The sequence below is a fragment of the Castor canadensis genome, chromosome 17 (assembly GCF_047511655.1).
Source record: "Castor canadensis chromosome 17, mCasCan1.hap1v2, whole genome shotgun sequence".
Taxonomy (NCBI): domain Eukaryota; kingdom Metazoa; phylum Chordata; class Mammalia; order Rodentia; family Castoridae; genus Castor; species Castor canadensis.
The window spans coordinates 14,227,910-14,247,547 of NC_133402.1; the positions used below are offsets into that span (position 1 = coordinate 14,227,910).

Genomic DNA, 19,638 nt, shown 5'->3' on the forward strand with positions numbered 1-19,638 from the left:
TAAGGTCTGTGGGCAGCACTGTAGGCAGTCGGCCATGGAGCCTCAATAAAAACTCTGACACAAAGGTTTGAGTCAGCATTCCAGTTAGCAATACCCATGGGTACTGTCACCCATCAGGGCTAACAGGAAAGTAGTGCTGTTTATGATTCTACAGGGAAAGCACAATTTCAAGCTCCATACCTGGAACTTTCCTGGACTCTCCCCCCTGTGTGCTTTTTACCCTTGGCTGACGTTAATCTGAATCTCTTAGTGGCAATAAACTATTCACCAGGAAGATGACAGTTTTCAATGAATTCTTTTAGTGATGCTGTGAATTATACAACCTAAGACTGACTTTGAGAACCCCTAAACTTGCAACTAATGTCAGGAGCAAGGTGTCTTATGGACCACCCCTATACTCCCTCTAATTCTCCACCTCTATTTAAATTCACTGAATGTACTCTAACCCAAAATTTAGGAACTATAAATTGTTTTTAATAACATCTTCAGCACACATAGATAGTACAGTTGTGACTTCAGTACAGCTTACTTCCCTTTCAAGTAGCCTCAAATACTCCCTGTAATGGGCCTCTAATCAAACAAAGCAATTAGAACATTTCAACCTTTGCTTCACATGTACAAGTGTCTCCCTCTTGCTCATACTCTTTTTCTCTGCCCTCCAATGAGCCTTAGATGCTGCTCATATTTCCCTAGCCAGCCAGGGTTCTTTCCTTTCCAAAGCACCTGTCAAACTTTCTGTACCCTCCTCCTTCTACCACTCCTAATGTGTGACCTTACAAATTACACCTTCCTGCTTCCAACAAAATGGAAGCCATTCAACAGCACTCTCAATAAAAGCTAAACATTTAAGCTCCTACCAACTGCTGACACTTATTCCACCTTTAACACAGTCATATCAGTTTCCATTTTACAGGCAAGGTAAATGAAATTCCGTAACTCACCTAAGGTTGCCAACTTCACCACTGACTGCACTTCCTTCCAATAAATCCACAGATTCACCAGTATCTACACATACTGCCCTTCTTCCTATTATCCTTCCAGAATGGAACAGTCTCCTATGCACAGAAATCATCTGGATCCAAATATCCCGCCCTTTTCCAAAGGTAAACCTCCACCTCTTCTGTAAGCTGCAAAATCTCCCACTTTACTGGTGCACATCACATCAAAATGAGTGCTCTCAAATCTTAACTCCTTTTTTTCTTCTATAAATCTAACTGTCCAGACTCTTCAGCACCAAGTCTCTTAAACAATCTATTTTCCTGACCTTCGCTGAACTTTCAATCACTGCAATCTGGGTCCGACCCTCAAAACTCCACCCCAGCTGTTTCTGTCAAGGGAGAGGCTGCGTCTCTGGCCTTCTTGTCCTTAAAACCCCAGGAGTTTTTCCCAGTTCACCTCACTCACACTTTCTCAATAGGGATCTGGATGGAGTTGCTGATTTTTTTTTTTCCAGTAACTTTAATCCCAATGATTCTCTGTACTTTTGCTCAATTCACATATTCCTTTCCTTCTTCACTTCCTCCTTTAACCAGCTTAGATTTTACAGTCTATCATTTCACTAACACTCTTGTCAATTGCTTTGATCTGGTTTAGAAATTCCTCACACCAATGTGGCAAAGCCCCATTCTTGGATAAGCACAATGATCACCTAACCAATGATAAGCACAACACTCTTCAGATCCCAAAATACCACCCTCACACATCCATCTTCCCCACACAATTCGAAGCCTTGATTAGGCTGCAAGCTACTTTGCTCCTGCAAAGTCTATCTCTCCCATGGAGCTAAGTCCTCCCCTTGAACACTCTTCTAATGTCTCCCATTAAAAAATACAAAAATATATAAAAAGCAAGCAGAAAAACTCCACAAGCCAACATGCCCCTCCACCAAACAATCTGTCTTTATTCTTTGTGGCCAAACTAAGAAAACTTGCCTATACTACCCACTCCCGTTCCCTTATCTCTTTCAGCTCCTCAACCCACACTGATTCACCTTCCACTCCACCACTCTGGCACCTGTTCCTCCATGACCTCAAGGTTGCTAAATCCAAGGTGTATTTCAGGCCTCGATCTGCTTATCTTCTCTGCAACTTTAAAAGGGCTGCGGAGTGAGGGTGAGCAGTTCTGCCCTGCAAAAAGTGAACTGCAGAGGAATAGGTGAATTGAGTGAAAAACCCTCTTAAAAATTCTTGCAAAAACCCTCATGCTCAGATCCTGAGAACATGAAAGAATTCGATTCTTCCCTTCTTGCCCCTATTTTTTCAGGCCCTTGTCATAGGCTGCTCTATCAACCCGCCAAACCCTGCTATTCCTCAGAGCCTAGTCTTATGCCCTCCCTCCCCAATCCATTCTGGCAGCACTGTTTACCACAGGTATGGCAGTGATTTCTACAGGTGGGCCTCCATCCATAGATGCCCAGTCTAAGGTCTAGACTTAAGGGCCCATGGCCCACCTGTTTAAAAAATGATCTCAAGCGAGCATGGTGGCACACACCTGCAGTTCTAATCACTCAGAAGACTGAAGCAGGACAATCTCTGAAGCTCACGAGATGGGGGACAGTCTGAGAATAGAGACCCGAACTCAAACAAAAAAGAAAAATGATCTCAATGTTTTAGTGCTTCAAACACACTGGCTGCTTTGCAACGTGTATCTTCATTTTAACAAATGGTACTGGCATCAAGTATTTCTACTACATGGCACTAATTAGTCAGACTATATATGTCTCCTACCTCCAATCCTCATCTCTATCTCCCCTCTCCTCCACACTGCAGAAAAATTCTCATAAGAAATAAATCTAGGATTGGCAGAGTGGCTCAAGTGGTAGAGCACCTGCCTAGCAAGCACAAGGCCCTAGTACTGCCAAACCCCAGTACTGCCAAAAAAAAAAAAAAAAAAAGTAATGCGCCACTCCCACTGCCCTTATCATCCTACATTCTTTGCTTCCCCTTTCAGCTGAATTGCTACCACTCACCCCTCTTCTACTTTATGCCCCTCGCATACTAACTTTTCAATGCCTTGAAAGAATTACTTGCTTGGTTCCTGCCTAACTCAAACAGCCTTGTCCTAACCCCTTACCAAACTTAGCTTTCTCTTTATCCCCCAATTTCAACTTTGCAGAGTTTCAGATTCCCAAGGCTGGCTAGGAGTTCTTTCTACATATGCAATTCCAGAAAGCCTACAAAGTTGCCCTTGTTCTTACATCATGTGGAATGCTTATTTACCTGTGTTCTGCCAAGAGACTGTAAATACCAGAAGGACAAGGGCCTGTTAGCTTTGGTTAGTAATATACCCTACTGCCTAGGTGGCACATAAAATTACCTGTTGACTAAATGATTGCCTACCATCACTGAGGCCTTTTCTCTCGCCTCTACAATTCAGTCCCCTGAACTAACCAGTCACTAAGTTTTCTACAAGATTCAACATGCAATCTATACTTCCTCTCCAAAACTTATTAAAAATCAACAATAGGATGATAGAGCAGCTCCAACAATAGAGCGCCTGCCTAACGAGTGTGAAGCCCTGAGTTCAAACCCCAATACTGCCCTCCCCCCAAAAAATTTGGAGACTGGGGGTATAACTCAGTGGTAGAACACTTAGCTTAGGATGGAAGAGGCACTGGGTTTGATTCCCAGCACTGCAAAAATTAAAAAAATAAAACAAGACAAATCATTTTCTTGACCATTTACTACAGAAGCATTAGCTAAGAGTTGAAGACTCCAAAGGACAAAGGACAAACTAAATTCCAATTCCCTAAGTACTTAAAATCTAGGAATACTGTAAGTTAGTTTGTTTCAATAAGGGCTATCAAATGTTCTACAATTTCAGAAGAAATCCCATCATAAGTTCCTTCTTCAAACTTCTGTAGCATCCAAGTGTGTACCACACTAGGCCACACTTTAAAGTAGTTACATACTAGTTTCAACTTGCTCCCTTGCTTGAGATGTTATTATTGAAGGCAGGAGGATCTTACACTACACACCTTTCAGGAAAAGAAAACAACATAGCGGTTGCTGCATGGAGAGGAAGGGAGAGAACCAAAAGATGGTGACTCAAAATCCACTAGGATTGTTTAATTTAGTTTAGGTATGGAAGTTAAAGCTTCCATGCCCTAACTAAAATTCAGTCTGTCCCACATAATCATAAAAGTTACTTTTCTGAAGCCAGGTGTAGTGCTGCACACCTAGAATCCCAACTTTGCTGAGGAACGGAGAATTCAAGGCCAGCCTGGGCTACACAGTAAAACTATCCAAAGAGAGAGAAAGGGAGGGTGGAAAAGAGGAAGAGGGAGTGAGAGGGAAACGGCCAACAAGCATATGAAAAAATATTTTTCATTAGTGATTAGGAAAATGCAAATCAAAATCACCAAAAGAAACCACTTCATAATCAGTAAGTCATAATTTAAAACACAATTGAAAAGATCAGAAAGTTAACAGGCTTTTGTGACAATGTGCAAGAATTAAGAGCATTTATACACTGCTGCTGGGTATGTAAAATGGCACAGCCACTTCAAAAATCAGTTTAGGAGTTTGGGTGTGGCTCAAGTGGTGGAGTGCTGGCCTAGCAAGCATGAGGCCCTGAGTTCACACTCCAGCACAGCAAAAAGGGAGGAAGGGAGAGAGGTAGGAAACAAGGAAAGAACAGTGGGAGGAAGGAAGGTAAGTTTGATCATCCTTCAAAAAGTCTAACAAGGAATTACCATGTAACCCAACAAATCTACTTCTAGATATACAACCAAGCGAATTGAAAACAGGTGTTCAAACACACTTGCTCCTCTCTTAGTATAGTAGAGAAAAAAAAAATTAAATAAATAAGCAAACTCGTACATAATCATCATGACACTCATCACATTAGACAAAGGCAAATACTCAAATGTTCATTAAAGGAACATTTAATGAACAAACGGAGTATTACTTAGCTATGTGAAGAATGAAATGCCAACACATGCTATGGCATGGATGAACCTGGAAACATCACACTACATGACAAGCCAGACACAAAAGTCCACATTTAGATGATTTCATTTACATGAACAGGCAAATACATGAGAAAGTAGAACTGTGGTTGCCCAGGACTGGGGAAATAAGAAAGAATGGGAAGTGGGTGCTTCCTTAATGGATACAGGATCTTCTGAGGCAAAAGGAAAAGTTCTCAAACTGAATGGTAGTGATGGCTGCACAACACCAGGAATGTATTGGATACCAATGAATTGTGAAACGGTAAATTTTGTACCTTCTGCCACACATACAAAAACCTCATTTTTGATGTTCTCGAAAGTACCAAAGTATGGGAGAGGGGAAGATGAGTGGCGACCAAGGGCTAGGAAATGACTACAAAAGGACAGCAAGAAACTGTGAGGAAATGATCATAGCACATGAGCAGGGAACAGTGATTGCGCTGGGCAGCAGCCAGAATTCACTTAGACATTAAAATTGGCCTTAAGATAAGGAAGTTCAGAAATCTTCACTGAATCAGTTTAAATCTACAAAGTCTATACAAACTCCATCTTTTTGTTACATTTTATACTAAACACATTTTAACAGTATTTAAGAAGTTTTAAGTAAGTAACTTTTATAATTCCCTTTTATAACAAGAGGAAAACCAATGCTTCTAGATACGAAGTTTCTTAGGAGACAGCAATCATTTACTCACCAAGCAAATTTAAAATAGTACCAAAATCTTACTGCTTAGTATATACACACATTCTTATAGTGATATGAATTCTCAATTAAATCTTCCCCTCTTCCCTCAAAGTACTTAAAATTATTACCACCTTTCCATGATTCTGGCATCCTCCCTACTCCTTTAATAAAATAAAATTAAAATACGTATAGACACATACACATGATTGGGGAGAATTCAACATTCAACTGATGTTTCTAAAAGAATTAGGTCTTAAATTCTAACTTCGTAATTGAAATCAAGCAAGGTATATACTGCCTTTTAACCTACCCTTTCTTCATTTAATTCCATTTGTACCTGCCCTTCCAAAGTATCCAAGTACTTCCAAAGACTGTTTTTGCTAGCTAATAATTTCAACCGGTAGCAAGTTCTAAAATAGTGACTAATAAGACACGGGAAAGAAAAACAAAATGATGCAGATCTATACTAAAATTCCTCATTAACCAACTTGAAATTAGGTTTCCAGCTCAATGGAAGTTCACTAGGAAATGCAGAAAGAAAAACACCATATGCCACAGAACAATCAGTTCTATACCTACCATAAAAAAAAAAAAAAACATAAGCACTATCATACACCTTATTTACTAGAAATTTAACAATTATATGAGTTTCCATTCCATACATCCTCTAAAAGACACAAATTCTATGATATTTTTACGGTTATTTTACACAAATTCTCATACTGAGAAGAATGAAATTTGATCTAGAGAGAGAACTTCTAAAAGTTTTTAAGAAAAAATTAAAAAATTCAAATTTGGGGCTAAAGATGTAGCTTAGTGGTTGAGCGCCTGCCTATCATGCACAGGTCACTGGGTTCCACCTCCCAGCACCACAAAAATGTGTTAAGTAAATTTAAAAATCCTTCAGGTAGTCTTGATCACCTGGTGAAAGGATCAGGGAACAAGGAAAGAACGGAGTGAGCATTATTTCATTTTCACTTAAAACTCCAGTACTATTTATTGGGTAAACACGTTTCTCTAGCATTTTAAAAAATAATTTAAAAAAAAAAGTCCTGATTCAGACGCAAAAACTCAAAAACCGTATGTGTACCATTAGAGTTCTGAAAATAATTTGCCCAATATAAATCTCATTAACTCTTCATCTCGGACCAGTCATAAGTACTGGTGGTGCAATGCACAAGACCTGCCTTCTCATTCCTAGTTCACTGTTACTTTCATGACACCAACTTCTCCTAAGACAAATATTTGTGAAGGATCAATACAAAAACATGCATATATTCCTTAAAATATACACCTGAGAGAGGAATTAAAACAGCTTGGTTCAATTTCTAACTTCACCAACGCTAAGTCAGCAAGCAGACTTTCACGAGGACTAAAGCTGGGGAGGGTGGAAAGTTTTTGGCCAAAGAGTATGAAGTTTCACACAGAGGAAATCAATTTCTACATCCATTGCTCAGTGGGATGACTGTCAATATAATGTATTGTGTATTTCAAAACAACTAAGAGTACACTTCAAATATCTCACACAAATTAAAAGAGGTAATGGGTATGTTAAGTAGCTTGATTTGATATTCCATATTATATACATACATCAAACATTACATTTTGTACCCCATAAATGTGCACAATTATGTCAATTAAAAATAATATTAACTTTAAAGAAGAGGGGAAGAGCAATAATGATGTACTTTTTGTGTCTTCAACAAAATTACAATAAGCACCCGTAATCCTAGCTACTTAGGAAGCAGAGATCAGAAGGATCAAGATTCGAAGTCAGCCCTGAGCAAATAGTTCCAGAGACCCTATCTGGAAAAATCCCATCACAAAAAAGGGCTGGCAGACTGGTTCAAGCAGTAAGAGTGCCTGCCTAGCAAGCATGAGGCCCTCAGTTCAAACCCCAGTACCAACAAAAACAAACAAAAAAAGATTACAATAAAATCAAAAGGAATACTAGCAATTATGGCAAGTACAAAAGATAGGCCACTTTAAAGAAAAGGCTTCTTTTGAAATTTTTGTTTTAAAGTCAGTGAACTGATTACTACACATACACAAACACACATATGCGTGCTAACCATAAGTTCATTTATAATTTCACTAATTTCAAAAAAGGAGTAATATATACACATTAAAATGCTATTGCTATTTTAAACAATGGCAAAATCATTTTTAATAGAATCCTTTTTCTCTTTGCAGTTCTGGTACTTGAACCCGAACCCAGGTCCTCATGCTTGTTAGGCAGATGCTCTACCACTTGAGTAATGCTTCCAGTCCTTTTTAATAATCAGAACCCTAATTCAAGCCCTTCAAAAACAATGCAAACTGTGATTCCTTTAAAAGATAAATTCCTGGACTGGGGATGTAGTTTAGTGGCAGAGTGCTCTATCTAGCGCTCCTGGGTTCATTCCCCAGTACAAAACAAAGAAGGAAGTGGGGAGGGGGGTGAGATTCCTTTAAACTTTAAACCTCATTAATTTAACCAAGGAAGAATAAGGACAGGCAAGAAATGCAATGGGTATTTTTAGGAGAGAAATTCCAGGATGTTTTCAACTGAATATGGATTAGTTTTATATTATGCCAATAACTACCTTTGGCTATTTTTACTCATCTAATTAGAAAAAAACAAGGTCTTAGACATACTATGAATAATATGAACAGCAACCCTAACCTCCAAAGGGATAATTTGTAACAGGAATTCATTTTCTTTTTTCAAAGGGTATAAAGAGTTAATACCCTTTGAAAAATACCTATACTTGAAATCTGTCAAATTTGTTTCCCCCAAGCATTCTAACTGACTACCAGGGGCCTCAATTCAGTACTTAACTTTTTAGTGATGACTGTTTAAATGGTTGGTTGGTTGATTGGTAGGTAGGTAGACAGATATGTGTAAACAACTTATAAATATGTGAGCAGAGTATTTTTCAAGATAGGTAAAACCTATGCATCTTACATTACCATATTTTTTCTTCTACAAAAGCTCTGTCCACCTCAATCTGTTAGAACGTCCCTTTGAAAGTGCTTGATCAGTTGTGTCTATGTTCCTGTCTCAGTCTTAACAGGCGTGCTACAAAAGGAACATTTCTTCTCAAAATGCCTCCTACTGTAACAGTGTCATAACCTCTGGAGCTAAATGTAAATACAGAAAGGAACTTGCATATACTATCCTGATTCTACCAACCTCTGACCAAAAATATGTGAAAAAAATTGTGTATGAACTGAGTATGTACAGTTTCGTTATTATTCCCTAAACAATACGGTAGGAAAACTATTTTCACATTTACAATGCATTAGATATCTAAGTAATCTAGAGATGATTTAACATATACAGGAGAATGTGGGTAGGTTACATGCACTACACCACGTTATATAAGAGACTTGAGCATCCAAGGATTTGGGTATCTGAGAGAAGTCTGGAACCAAGCTCTCTGCAGATAAAAAGGGACAACTATATTTACTTTAGGACAAACGCTAAAATATAGACTGTATATTATTTACTGATGTACTAATAGGGTAAAAGGGATATAGAAGTAAAACATGAATTATGTAATATGCACACAAATATGAAAGTTATGCTTTGTTGGAGAAAACAATATGAAAATTTGGGATAGTGGTACTATGAAAAACAATCCAGGATGAGGTGTTAAAAGAAGGCTGCTTCTCCCAGAGGTGGTGACATTTAGCCCAAGACAACATAAAGAAACCAGGTCAGGTATTCTGAAAAGGGCAATCTTTGCAGTAGCTGCAGCCACCATTATATAGCAAGAACAGCACAAGCAAAGGCCCAATGGCAGGAATGAACTTGGGCTGTAAGTAAGACACAAAAGCAGGAGGAAAAAAATGACTCAGCCTCAGCTCTCAGAGACAAAATAAAGGAATAAAATATATAACTAAAGTGAAAAGCAAATGCTTTCTTTCATTGTAGATCCACAGCAAAAACTGAAGAGACAGATCACAAAAGGCTGAGGTGGCTGGGTTGGGGTCAAAAGAAGCACAAACTTAGATGCAGAGAGCACAAAAGCCACAGTGGATACCTACACCAAGAGGTGGGAGAGAGGTCAACAAACCTGTAACTCACAGAAATAAACCTAGCTAGGTAGGAGTTCCAGAACTCAAAAGCATGAATGGTAACACAGCAGGTCTATACCATCTTCAGATACTCCAAGTAATTTAGCAACGTTTATAGCAAAAGAAGAATAAAAAAAAATTATGATTATTAATCCTCACTAGCTATAAACTGGTAATAAATCCTAAGACAATATGCAAAGATCTCCATTCTACAAGAGATTTCAAGGCCAGATGGGAGGTCCAACTGAAAAGTCTGTCTCTTGACTGGAGTCATGGTTACAAAGGTGTATAAACTGGTCAAAATTCACTGAGCTAATTAAGAGCTCCACATATGTAACTTCTGTCTCACCAAGTATCACAAGGGAGTTTAAGAGAAAGGGCCATAGGTATAGTCAATACAAAATGGAGAGCTAATATAAAATTAAACACCTCTATGTGAGCACTCTGTCTTTAAAAGCAAAAAACAATTTTATATACAAATATAAGCCATACTACTTTATGGAGGAATTAAACCACAATATTTCTGCAATCTTTGACATTAGGCCTCTCTACACGAGGAGGTACATTTTATTTTGTAGTTCCAAAAATAAAATGGGCTCTGAGAAAACTAAAGTAGCCAAAGACATAACCAAAGTAATGACAATATGAAAAGACATGAAACAAACAGCATAGTTGGATCCATAAAGAAGTCCAATTAAAGGAACCTCAGGGGTTTATTTTAGGTAATTAGGATAAAGAAAGTACCTATTATATGCCAGGCAGTGAAAGCAGGAAATCATAAAGAGTTATGAAAATTCAATATTCCTAAAAGACACCATGGATCACACTCCCTTTTATGTTGTGACATTCCATTTAAGTTTCTTAAGGGGAATTTGAAGAGTGAGCAAATAAAAAGTTTCACTTAAGAGCTCACCCTCCATCAACACCAGGTAACAAATGAAGGTCTTTTGCCTACGGAAATTTCCACATATTGGGCTGAATCCTTTTGTCTAGATTTCAGTTGTGAACTATAAAGAACACAATGCCCAGGTCCTTAGCATCCTCTTGTCTAGAATGTCCCAACTAGCCATATGATTTGCCATTTTAAAGTCCTTTCTGGTTTCCCATACTATCCTATAACCTCCATAAGGATGATGGGTTTTTTTAATGTCATAAATACCACTAAAGGATCAATATATACTGATCAGAACAGTTTCACAGAATTAGAGTATTTTATAATGTCTTGTTATTTAAAAAAGAAAACTTTCAGTTATATTCCCAGTTTATTTATTTTGGAAGTACTGGGCTTTGAACTCAGGGCCTCAGGCTTGCTAGGCCGGCACTATACCGCTTGAGCCACACCCCCAGCCCTCTTTGCTTTAGGTTTTCACCTTTACTAAGGCTGGCCTCAGATTGCATCGTCTTACCTATGACCTCCCCACACAACACTTGGCCCAGCTTGTTTTGTTGAGATGGGATCTCACTGACTTTTTGCCTAGGCCATCATGGAATCAGGAACCTCCTGATCTTGATCTCTGCCTCCCAGGTAGCTGGGATTACAGGCATGCGTTATAAAAGAAACTAAACCAGGATTCAAATTAAAGATATAACTGCCAAGTGTTTCATAAAGAATGTTTTGTTTGACAATGAAAATACCAACTTTCCTCCAAAAACTTAAACACAGACACAACTGACTAAAAAACCTCCTTATTATACTTAGAAATCTGTGGTACAGAATTGGTAGAATTGACAATCAGTTGGTATGGCTGCATATGCCCACAGTCTTAGGCATTTGGGAGGCTGAGGCATGAGGATCACCTGAGTCCAGAAGTTAAGAGGCCTGTCTGGGCCAGCTCAGAAAAACGAATGAACAAAGTAATCATTAAATTCTAAAATTAAATTTATAGCAATAAAATTTGTAACCCAGTTTAATTTTATCCTTTATGTATTTCACTATGTTATGTACCTGTCAGACTTGTACAAACTCATAGAAGTCTAAATAGACAACTCTGGTTTCAAAACTCTAGCTTGGGGTTCTACGTGGTGGTGCACATCTGTACTCTCAGCACTCCAGAGGTTGTGGGACTAGGATCTTAAGTTCAAGGCCAGCCTGAGCTAAATAGTGATAACCTGTCACAAAAAATAAATAAAATAATTCTGCTTCTCATATCAGACATACTAGTAGTATCTGAGTTCTAATTTCAGAACACTTCCATCTTTTGGTTTGTCCTGTGGAGTAGTTGTATTTTCTCAGAACTTTGACCTGTCTACATTCTACTAAAAATGGAAGCTATTTCTAATATGCAATTTCATCCATTTAGAAATCTAGAAATAGCTGGGCACTGTGGCGCACACCTATAATTCTGACTACTCAGAAGGCTGAGGCAGGAGAATCTCAAGTCTGAGACCAATGTGGACAACAAAGCAAGATCCTGCCTGGGGGCGGGGGAGTCTAGGACAAGCACCTAGCTACTTGAGCAGCTGAGATCGGGAGGATCAGCTTCCAGGCTTGTGGGGGAGTAAGACCCTACCTCCAAACTAACCAGAGCAAAATGGACTGAAGTATGATTCAAGCAGTAAAGTTAACTGCTTTGCAAGCATGAAGTCCCAAGTTCAAATCCCAGACCCACCAAAAAGTCTAGAAAAATAAACTTGCACACAAAGCATGCAACATAAATCTTTTAAACAAAATCCTAAGGCTTCTACATGTATAAGTGAAATCTTGTTTTCTCTGACCTGAATGAATACGTTTTCTTGATGAACTGACTCCTGTGTCAAATAATCATCTTAGTATATTATCATGTATACACTTAACTTTAAAACAAATCATTCAGATCTTTATCCTGATTGGTACACAGGATTTTCCAAAATAAAGTCAGAAAAATAATAGACTTTGGGTATGGCAACGAGAGGCTTCTTTTCAGAGGAGGAAAGAGGGCAAGCTACGTTCAGGACTAAGTGATAAAAAGCCATCACTCCTGTTTCTCCACATGAAAAATCATGGCATACACAAGATCCCAAGGCCTTGTCGATTCTATGTCTGAAGGACCTCCAGAATTCCAGTGGAAGCTGACTAACCTAACACCCCTCCCTTGCCAAACCATCCTTGAATACTGAGAATACAGTACGTTAAAAAGAAACACTGCAAGCCAGTTCTATGGGAATACTTATTCTTATAGGCCTGTTTCTAATGAAGGGGGCTTGTTCCAATGTCTTCTGACACCAGTCTATTCAGCCACCTAAAATACTTCCTGAAATACCATGAAGTATCTATATGGCCACGATTGACTCAACTGTCAGTTTCCTAACTAACTGGCAAACTAATACTAAAGGAAACTGACAAGGATTGCTTTCTATAGGGTTTATTACTGGGGTTTGAATTCAGGGTCTGACACTTGCTAGACAGGTGCTCTGCCACTTTAACCACTCCAACAGCCTAAAAATTGCTTTTTAAAATCCCACTTTTTCAAAATCCCAAATCAAGGAAAACAGAACACCCCCTCCAAAAAAAAATCAGAGAACTAATGATACAGAAAAGACAAAGATTTGTTTAAAAAGTCAAAATGATTCAGATGAAACATAAAGTAAGCCCCCATTTAAACAAGTGGGAAAATCAATCTCCATTCTGTCAGTTAACCGGAGTTCTCACCTTTTGGAATAAAAGGGACTTATAAAAATTATGACTTAGCAAGCATTTGAGATTTTGCATTGGTTATTTAACAAGTCAACTCTGGTGACCTTGCTAATAAATTAAGTTACATTATGGGGTATGTCCATACTTCTCAGTTCCCTTTTCAACAGGAGAAAATCAAGTATTTCCAACTTCCTAAACTGTTACTCCATGTAACCAAGTGCACCTCAGAGTACCACCTACCTGGGCATTAACTCCTGAGACTTTGTTAGAAAGCACAACTCCAAAGAAAGCTTACATGTACCTCTCCTACCCTCTTTTCCACGTACTCTCTCACAGCCAAGAAATAAAGCACTTGAAAGAAACAAGGATATTTATAAATAATCTATGCACATAGTCTTCACTATATAAGCCATTTTGCTTCCTATCTGTCATCAATGAAGTCAGGTGCCCCCAACATGTGGCTGCAACTCTTACTACTCCTTTTATTTAGAACTATAAGCTACACTTTATTTCCCAAAAGCTCTAGAACTATTTAGGAAGGACATTTTAGCCCACTAAAGGATTACTAAATTTTCTTAAATATACTGATCACAATACTGAAAACCAAGTCCATAGTTATAGAAGAGCTATCAAAGGTCAAACTTAAGTTCATTTATGATTTAACACAGTAGCTGCCTAAAATCAACCTCACTTTTTCCAATAAAAGTGAAAACAAGTAAGTATGTCAATTACAGATAATATTAGTCAACTGGCCCAGCGCCTATGGCTCACACCTGTAATTCTAGCTACTCAGAAGGCACAGATCTGGAGAATCGCAGTTTGAAGCAAGCACAGAACAAATAAATCTTGAGCACCTATCTCAAAAATACCAGAGAAGCTGTGAGCCAGAGGCTCATCCTTGTAATCCTAGCTACTCAGAAGGCAGAGATCAGGAGGATCAGGGTTCAAAGCCAGCCCAGGGGCAAACAGTTTGAGAGACCCCATGGGGGAGCGGGGTTGTCACAAAAAGGAGCTGTCGGAGTAGCTCAAGCGGTTAAGAGCACCTGCCCAGCAAGCATGAGGCCCTGAGTTCAAACCCATACTGCCAAAAAAAAAAACCAACACAAACCACAAAGCCCTGAATTCAATCCTCAGTCCCACCAAAAAAACAAAAAGAGGGCAGGCAGAATGCCTCAAGTGGTAGAGCGCCTGCCAGCCCAGCAAGCATGAGGCCCTGACCTGAGTTCAAACCCCAGTACCGCCAAAAAAAAAAAAAAAAAGTCAAGTGATCTACTTAAAGCACTCACAAACCCTGTACAGGGCAGGTCAAAGGTATGTTTTTCAAACAATTTTTTAAAGTTACTTAACATCAATTCTAGACTCAGGCACTCACTTTTAAAATCACCTAGTTACAAACATCAGTTCTTAATAGACCCAGCATTTAGGAAGGCATGCTAAACAGAAGAGGTGCACCACATATTACTCAAAGATTATTCCGATTTTTCCCCCAATTCTTAAAATGTCACATCTAAGATCTCACAATCAAAACTTCACTTCCAAGCACTGCTAAAGGCATCCCAACAACATGTGTGTTTTGAATTTCTTTGGCTAGTTTCTGGACAACTATAATGTAAGTATGCTCCAAAGTATGCCCGGTTTATCATGAATCAACTAACCCTAAAATAAATGTGTATACACTAGGGGGAGGGGCTTCTTAAGCGCTTAGTTAAATCCCAAATATCGTGTGAACCATACAAGCCTTTACTCAGTAAGAAAAAACACATCAATCCTGCAGTAAGCACAATTGCTGCATGATTAATCAGAAAGAACACTCTATTTTAAAAGAACTCAGCGCATTCAAATCCACCTCGGTCCCGCAGCCGCCTGGATCAAACCCTCTGCTCCTGGGAGTGCCCAAGGAGTTCAGCCAAGTGTCCAGGTGAACTGCTCTTCGCCAGATAACTAACCGCCCTGCACTGCGGGCGAGGGGGGTGACACTATTTCCCAGGGCCACAGCGGGTCGAGCCCATTACCAGCCACACAACTTCATCTCACGCCCAACTCATGCTCCTGCCTCAGGTCCAGAGAAAGGCCTTAGTCGTAGTCCTGGGGTTTTAAAAATATGCATACGAACACGTGGGAGCACAGAAAGGGTCACAGTTAAGGTCCTTCACGTGGGGGGCTGGAAGGGCGCGGGACCGAGGAAATGAAAGTGTAACCGGGAAGATGCGGGACGCTCAGGATACCCCCAACTTGGGGAAGGGAGGTGGGACTGGAACTTGTCCCCCACCGCCACCGCGACCACCGTGGGGCCTCCTCCTCCTCCTCCAGCCAGCCTCCAGGACCCAAGCCCGAACCCGCACCTCCGCAGGCGCCCGGGGACCCGGCTGCAGCCCGGAGCTCAAATGCAGGGAGGGGGAAGCACCGAGGCCTCGCCGCCCCGCGGCCTTCCTCCCCGGCCGACCCGGAGGAGACCCAGGAAGCCGCGCCCGGTTCCCGGGGGTGGAGGGCCTAGGCCGCGCCTCCCCGCCCCGCGGCCCTTTAGGCCTCGGCCAGCCCCGGGCGGGGCCGGGAGGTCGGGGCGGCGGGCGGGCCGCGCTCACCCACCTGGGTTGCCAGTCATTCCAGCTCCGCGGGTACTTGGTGCCGCCGCCGCCGCCGCTGCTCAGCCGAGACCCCGGGGCTCTGCGGCTCATTACCTTCCTCGACACGACATGGCCAAGCGCCGCCGCCCGAAGAAGCGCGAGTCGCCGCCCGAACCGGCCGCCGCCGACACTCCGCTCCGGCCCGGGGCTGAGGAGGAAGCCGAAGAGGAGGCGGCGGAGGGCGGGGGAGGCGGACGGCCGTTCCGGGTTCCGCCTGAGCCCGCAGCGCAGGACGAGGAGGCGGGAGCGCCGCGGTGAGAGGAAGGAGGAGGAGGAGGAAGGGGAGGCGACGTCTCTTCCAGAGCCGTGCGCGGCCCGCGACGCCGGGGCCCAGGAGGACGAGGACGGCGAGGAGGCGGTGGCGGCGGCTCCTCACGCTCACATGGCCACGGCTTCCCCGCCTCCCGGCTCCGCCCGCCGCGCCGCCGCTGCCGCACGGCATGCTGGGAGCGAGGGGCGGCGCCGGCGCCCGCCGGGCTTGGGGAGAGGGGCGGGGACCTGGTGGAAGGGGGCGTGCCCAAGTCAAAGGGGCGGAGCCTTCCGAGTGGGCGTAGCCGCGAGCCAACAGGCCTGGGAGCTCTGGGATTCGTTCCACGTCCAGGGTACCGCGCCCAGGTCCGGGCTCTAGCGCGGGGCATCACGGGAGAGGGAATCTCCGTCACCGCCTCTACACACACGCTTCCCAACACTCCCTGGAAAGCACCACCTGACCCCCGGGGGCCGGACTGGCGGTGTAAGCAGGCGTCCAATCAGGAACGTGCGGTGAGGGGCGCTGGTGCCCTGGCGTGCGCGCCGCGCACGGGCGGGTCGATGGAGTTCACGTGCGCCCAGCTGCTCGCCGTCTGCCGCAGAAAGTGAAAATGGTAAGATCGAGAGGGAGTGGAGAACTGCCTTTCCAGCCCCCACTCGAAGTGTGCTCACGGAGTCCTGACACCTTGCCTATCTCTTCGCAATGTAAAAACCACAAGCACCACGTAAAATGTGCTTTGGAGTCCCCTCGTCCTAACACTTGCTCACCTTCCCCAGAAGACAATCTGCCTGGGGGAGGCAAGCCTGAACCCTGATCCCCACCCCCACAGAATTCACTAAAGCATGATACATCATGTGGATATCGATAGCTTTTTCTTAAGGTGACCAAGGGGCCGGGGACTCAAGTGATACAGTGCTTGCCTAGCATGAGCAAGGCCCTGGGTTCAATCCCCAGCACCGCAAGAAAGAAATGGTGGGCCAGATGCACATCAAACAAGTGCCTTAACCTGTATACATTAAAAAAAAAAAAAAAGCACTGAAACGGTTCTCAGCGCCCCCTCAACCCCAGCTGTCAATAGTGTGGATTATAAAGCAATGCTAAACGGTATGGTGTAATCCCAGCTGAGGCAGGAAGATTTCAATTTAAGGCCAGCCTGGGACTGAAATACGCACATTTGCTGTCTCCCCTTTCCCCATACCACCAACAAACCTGTCTCTCAATCTAACCAGAGATACCCAAAGCTTTTTTTTGAGACAGGATCTCACTAGTAACCCAGGCTGACCTTGAACTCTCAATCTTCCTCTGCCTCCTGAGTGCTGGGATTACAGACCTGCTCCACCATGCTTGGCCTCAAAGCCTTTTCTTAGTTCTAAATTCTGACCATCTTTGGATGTTTCCACAAATTCTTTACTTTTTCTGCTCCTGGTGAACTAATACTTTTTCCTCCTGAAAGTGGCTGATGTTAGTCATTTTTACCTCCTTAAATCGTTGATCAAAATAATACTGCAATGAACAAATTCGATCAGTTTTTCAGATTTCAAAGTGAAGGTTCTGGAGGTGTGGCTTAAGCAGTAGAGCACCTCCCTGCCCTGAGTTCAAAAGTCACTACCAGTACTTTCCAAAAAAAAAAGTATTCTCCAGTGATTAGCAGCATAACAACTAGAACCTTACATTCTTGGGAAATCTTCCCAAGTCCTTTTTTAACCTTTTCAAATTACAAAAGGACAACAGAGTAATTCAAAGTAACTCAAAGGTTCCAAGTTCCAATTTTGACACTCCCATCTATAAGAGAAGAGTGTTGGCAAGCTCTTGACTCTCTTAGTACAGTGGAGGTATAATTGCGCTAACTTCTTAGGGATGTTGAGAGAGCTAACAGAAAGATTTCATAGTGTATATTACACACTAAGGACTCCCTAAGTGCTAAAAATCAGATCTTCAATTTTTCTGAAGTGTTTGATTATGTGGATATTTTGACCAACGAAAGAGAAAAACAAAGATTGCTGGCAGAGGCTGTGTCCAGTTGCTCGATTTTTTATTTATCTGTTTTGGGTGGGTTTTTTTCTTTTTGTACTTTTCCCATAGAAATAACCATCAAAAAAGTGCTGACAGAGGGGTGGCATGAGAACAGACAAGGTGGGAGAGTGTCACCTAGCAAAGCAGGTGAATGATGTGCATCCAAAGTCACCAACACCCTTTTCCCCAGTAACCCCACTTCTGGGAATCTGTCCTAAGGAAACCTGCCACATACTAGAAGACATTTTCTTTTTTTCTCCTTCTTTTTATATTTATTTATTTATTGAGGTACTGGGGATTTAACTCAGCCTCATGCATGCTAGGCAAAGATTCCACCACTTGAGCCACACCCCCAGCCCTTTTTTTGTTTTGGTTTTCTTTTTTTTTCTTTTTTCCTTTTTCTTTTGTGTGGTCCTGGGGTTTGAACTGGGGGCCTTTCTCTTATTAGGCAGGAGCTCTCTACCACTTGAGGCATGCCCCCAGCCCTTTTGTTTTCACATAGAGACAGGGTCTTGCTATGTAGTCCAGGCTGGCCTGGAAGCCTCAGACCTCCCATGTTAGCCTCCAGAGTGCTGGGATTACAAACATGCACAAAGTGATTTTCTTAAAATAAAAATTGAATCATGCCACCATTCTACTTAAAGCCAATCAGTGGTTTCCTATTGTAATAAAACCTAGATTTATCATTACAAGAAAACTACAAGAGCTAAGCATGGTTGTATATTCTGTAATCCCAGAACAAAAGCAAGAGTTTCAGGTCAGCCTGGGTTGCACAGCAAGACCCTGTCTCTAAAAGAAACAATCAAAAAAAGGCCAAAACAAGGGGCCAGGGGCATGGCTCAAGTGGTAAAAAACCTACTGAGCAAGTGTGAAGCCCTGAGTTCAAAACCCAGAACACCCCCCCCCCGGAAAAAAAAAAAAAGGAAAAAAACCAACCTAGAAAGCCAAAAGAAAAACAACCTAAAAGAGCCTGTGAAGTCTGGCTTCTGGATGTGGGGGTTTGGCTTAGTGGTAGAGTGCCAGTCTAGCACGTGTAAGGCCCTGAGTTTGATCCCCAGCATTGCAAAAATACGTAAATAAACTTCATGATAAAAATCAGATTTTTCCTACATTGAAAATATCCCAGAGAAGGATCCTAACAGTGGTTTTCAATTTTTTCTTGGTGACAGAATCCCTATAACTAACCCTCATTCCAGACCCACTAAGTCAGAATCCCTTGGTATAGGCCCAGGCATCAGTAATTATTAGATCTCCCCGGGACATTCTAATGGAAAGCGAAAATTGAAAACTGCCATCTGAAAGCACCTGAGCACGGAAACAGTTCTCAGGACCCCCTCAACTCCAGCTGTCAATAGTGTGGATTATAAAGCAATGCTAAATGGTATGGTGGTACACACCTGTAATCCCAGCTGAGGCAGGAGGATTTCAACTTTTCTTAAA

At 41.9% G+C, this 19,638-nt stretch overlaps 1 protein-coding gene across 3 annotated transcripts in view; it reads right to left on the minus strand.

Annotated features, from left to right (window-relative positions):
• Positions 1-16,307, minus strand: part of Smg1 (SMG1 nonsense mediated mRNA decay associated PI3K related kinase) — an 86,276-nt gene extending 69,969 nt beyond the window's left edge. Inside the window, exon 1 of one of the 3 annotated variants that reach the window (XM_020160442.2) lies at positions 15,898-16,307. In XM_020160442.2, coding sequence (XP_020016031.2) covers positions 15,898-15,986 — 89 coding nt within the window. In that variant the 5' untranslated portion in view covers positions 15,987-16,307. The remainder of the gene's footprint in view (positions 1-15,897) is intronic. The other 2 variants (XM_020160443.2, XM_074059970.1) reach the window with 2 other exon arrangements.
• Positions 16,308-19,638: the final 3,331 nt, after the last annotated feature.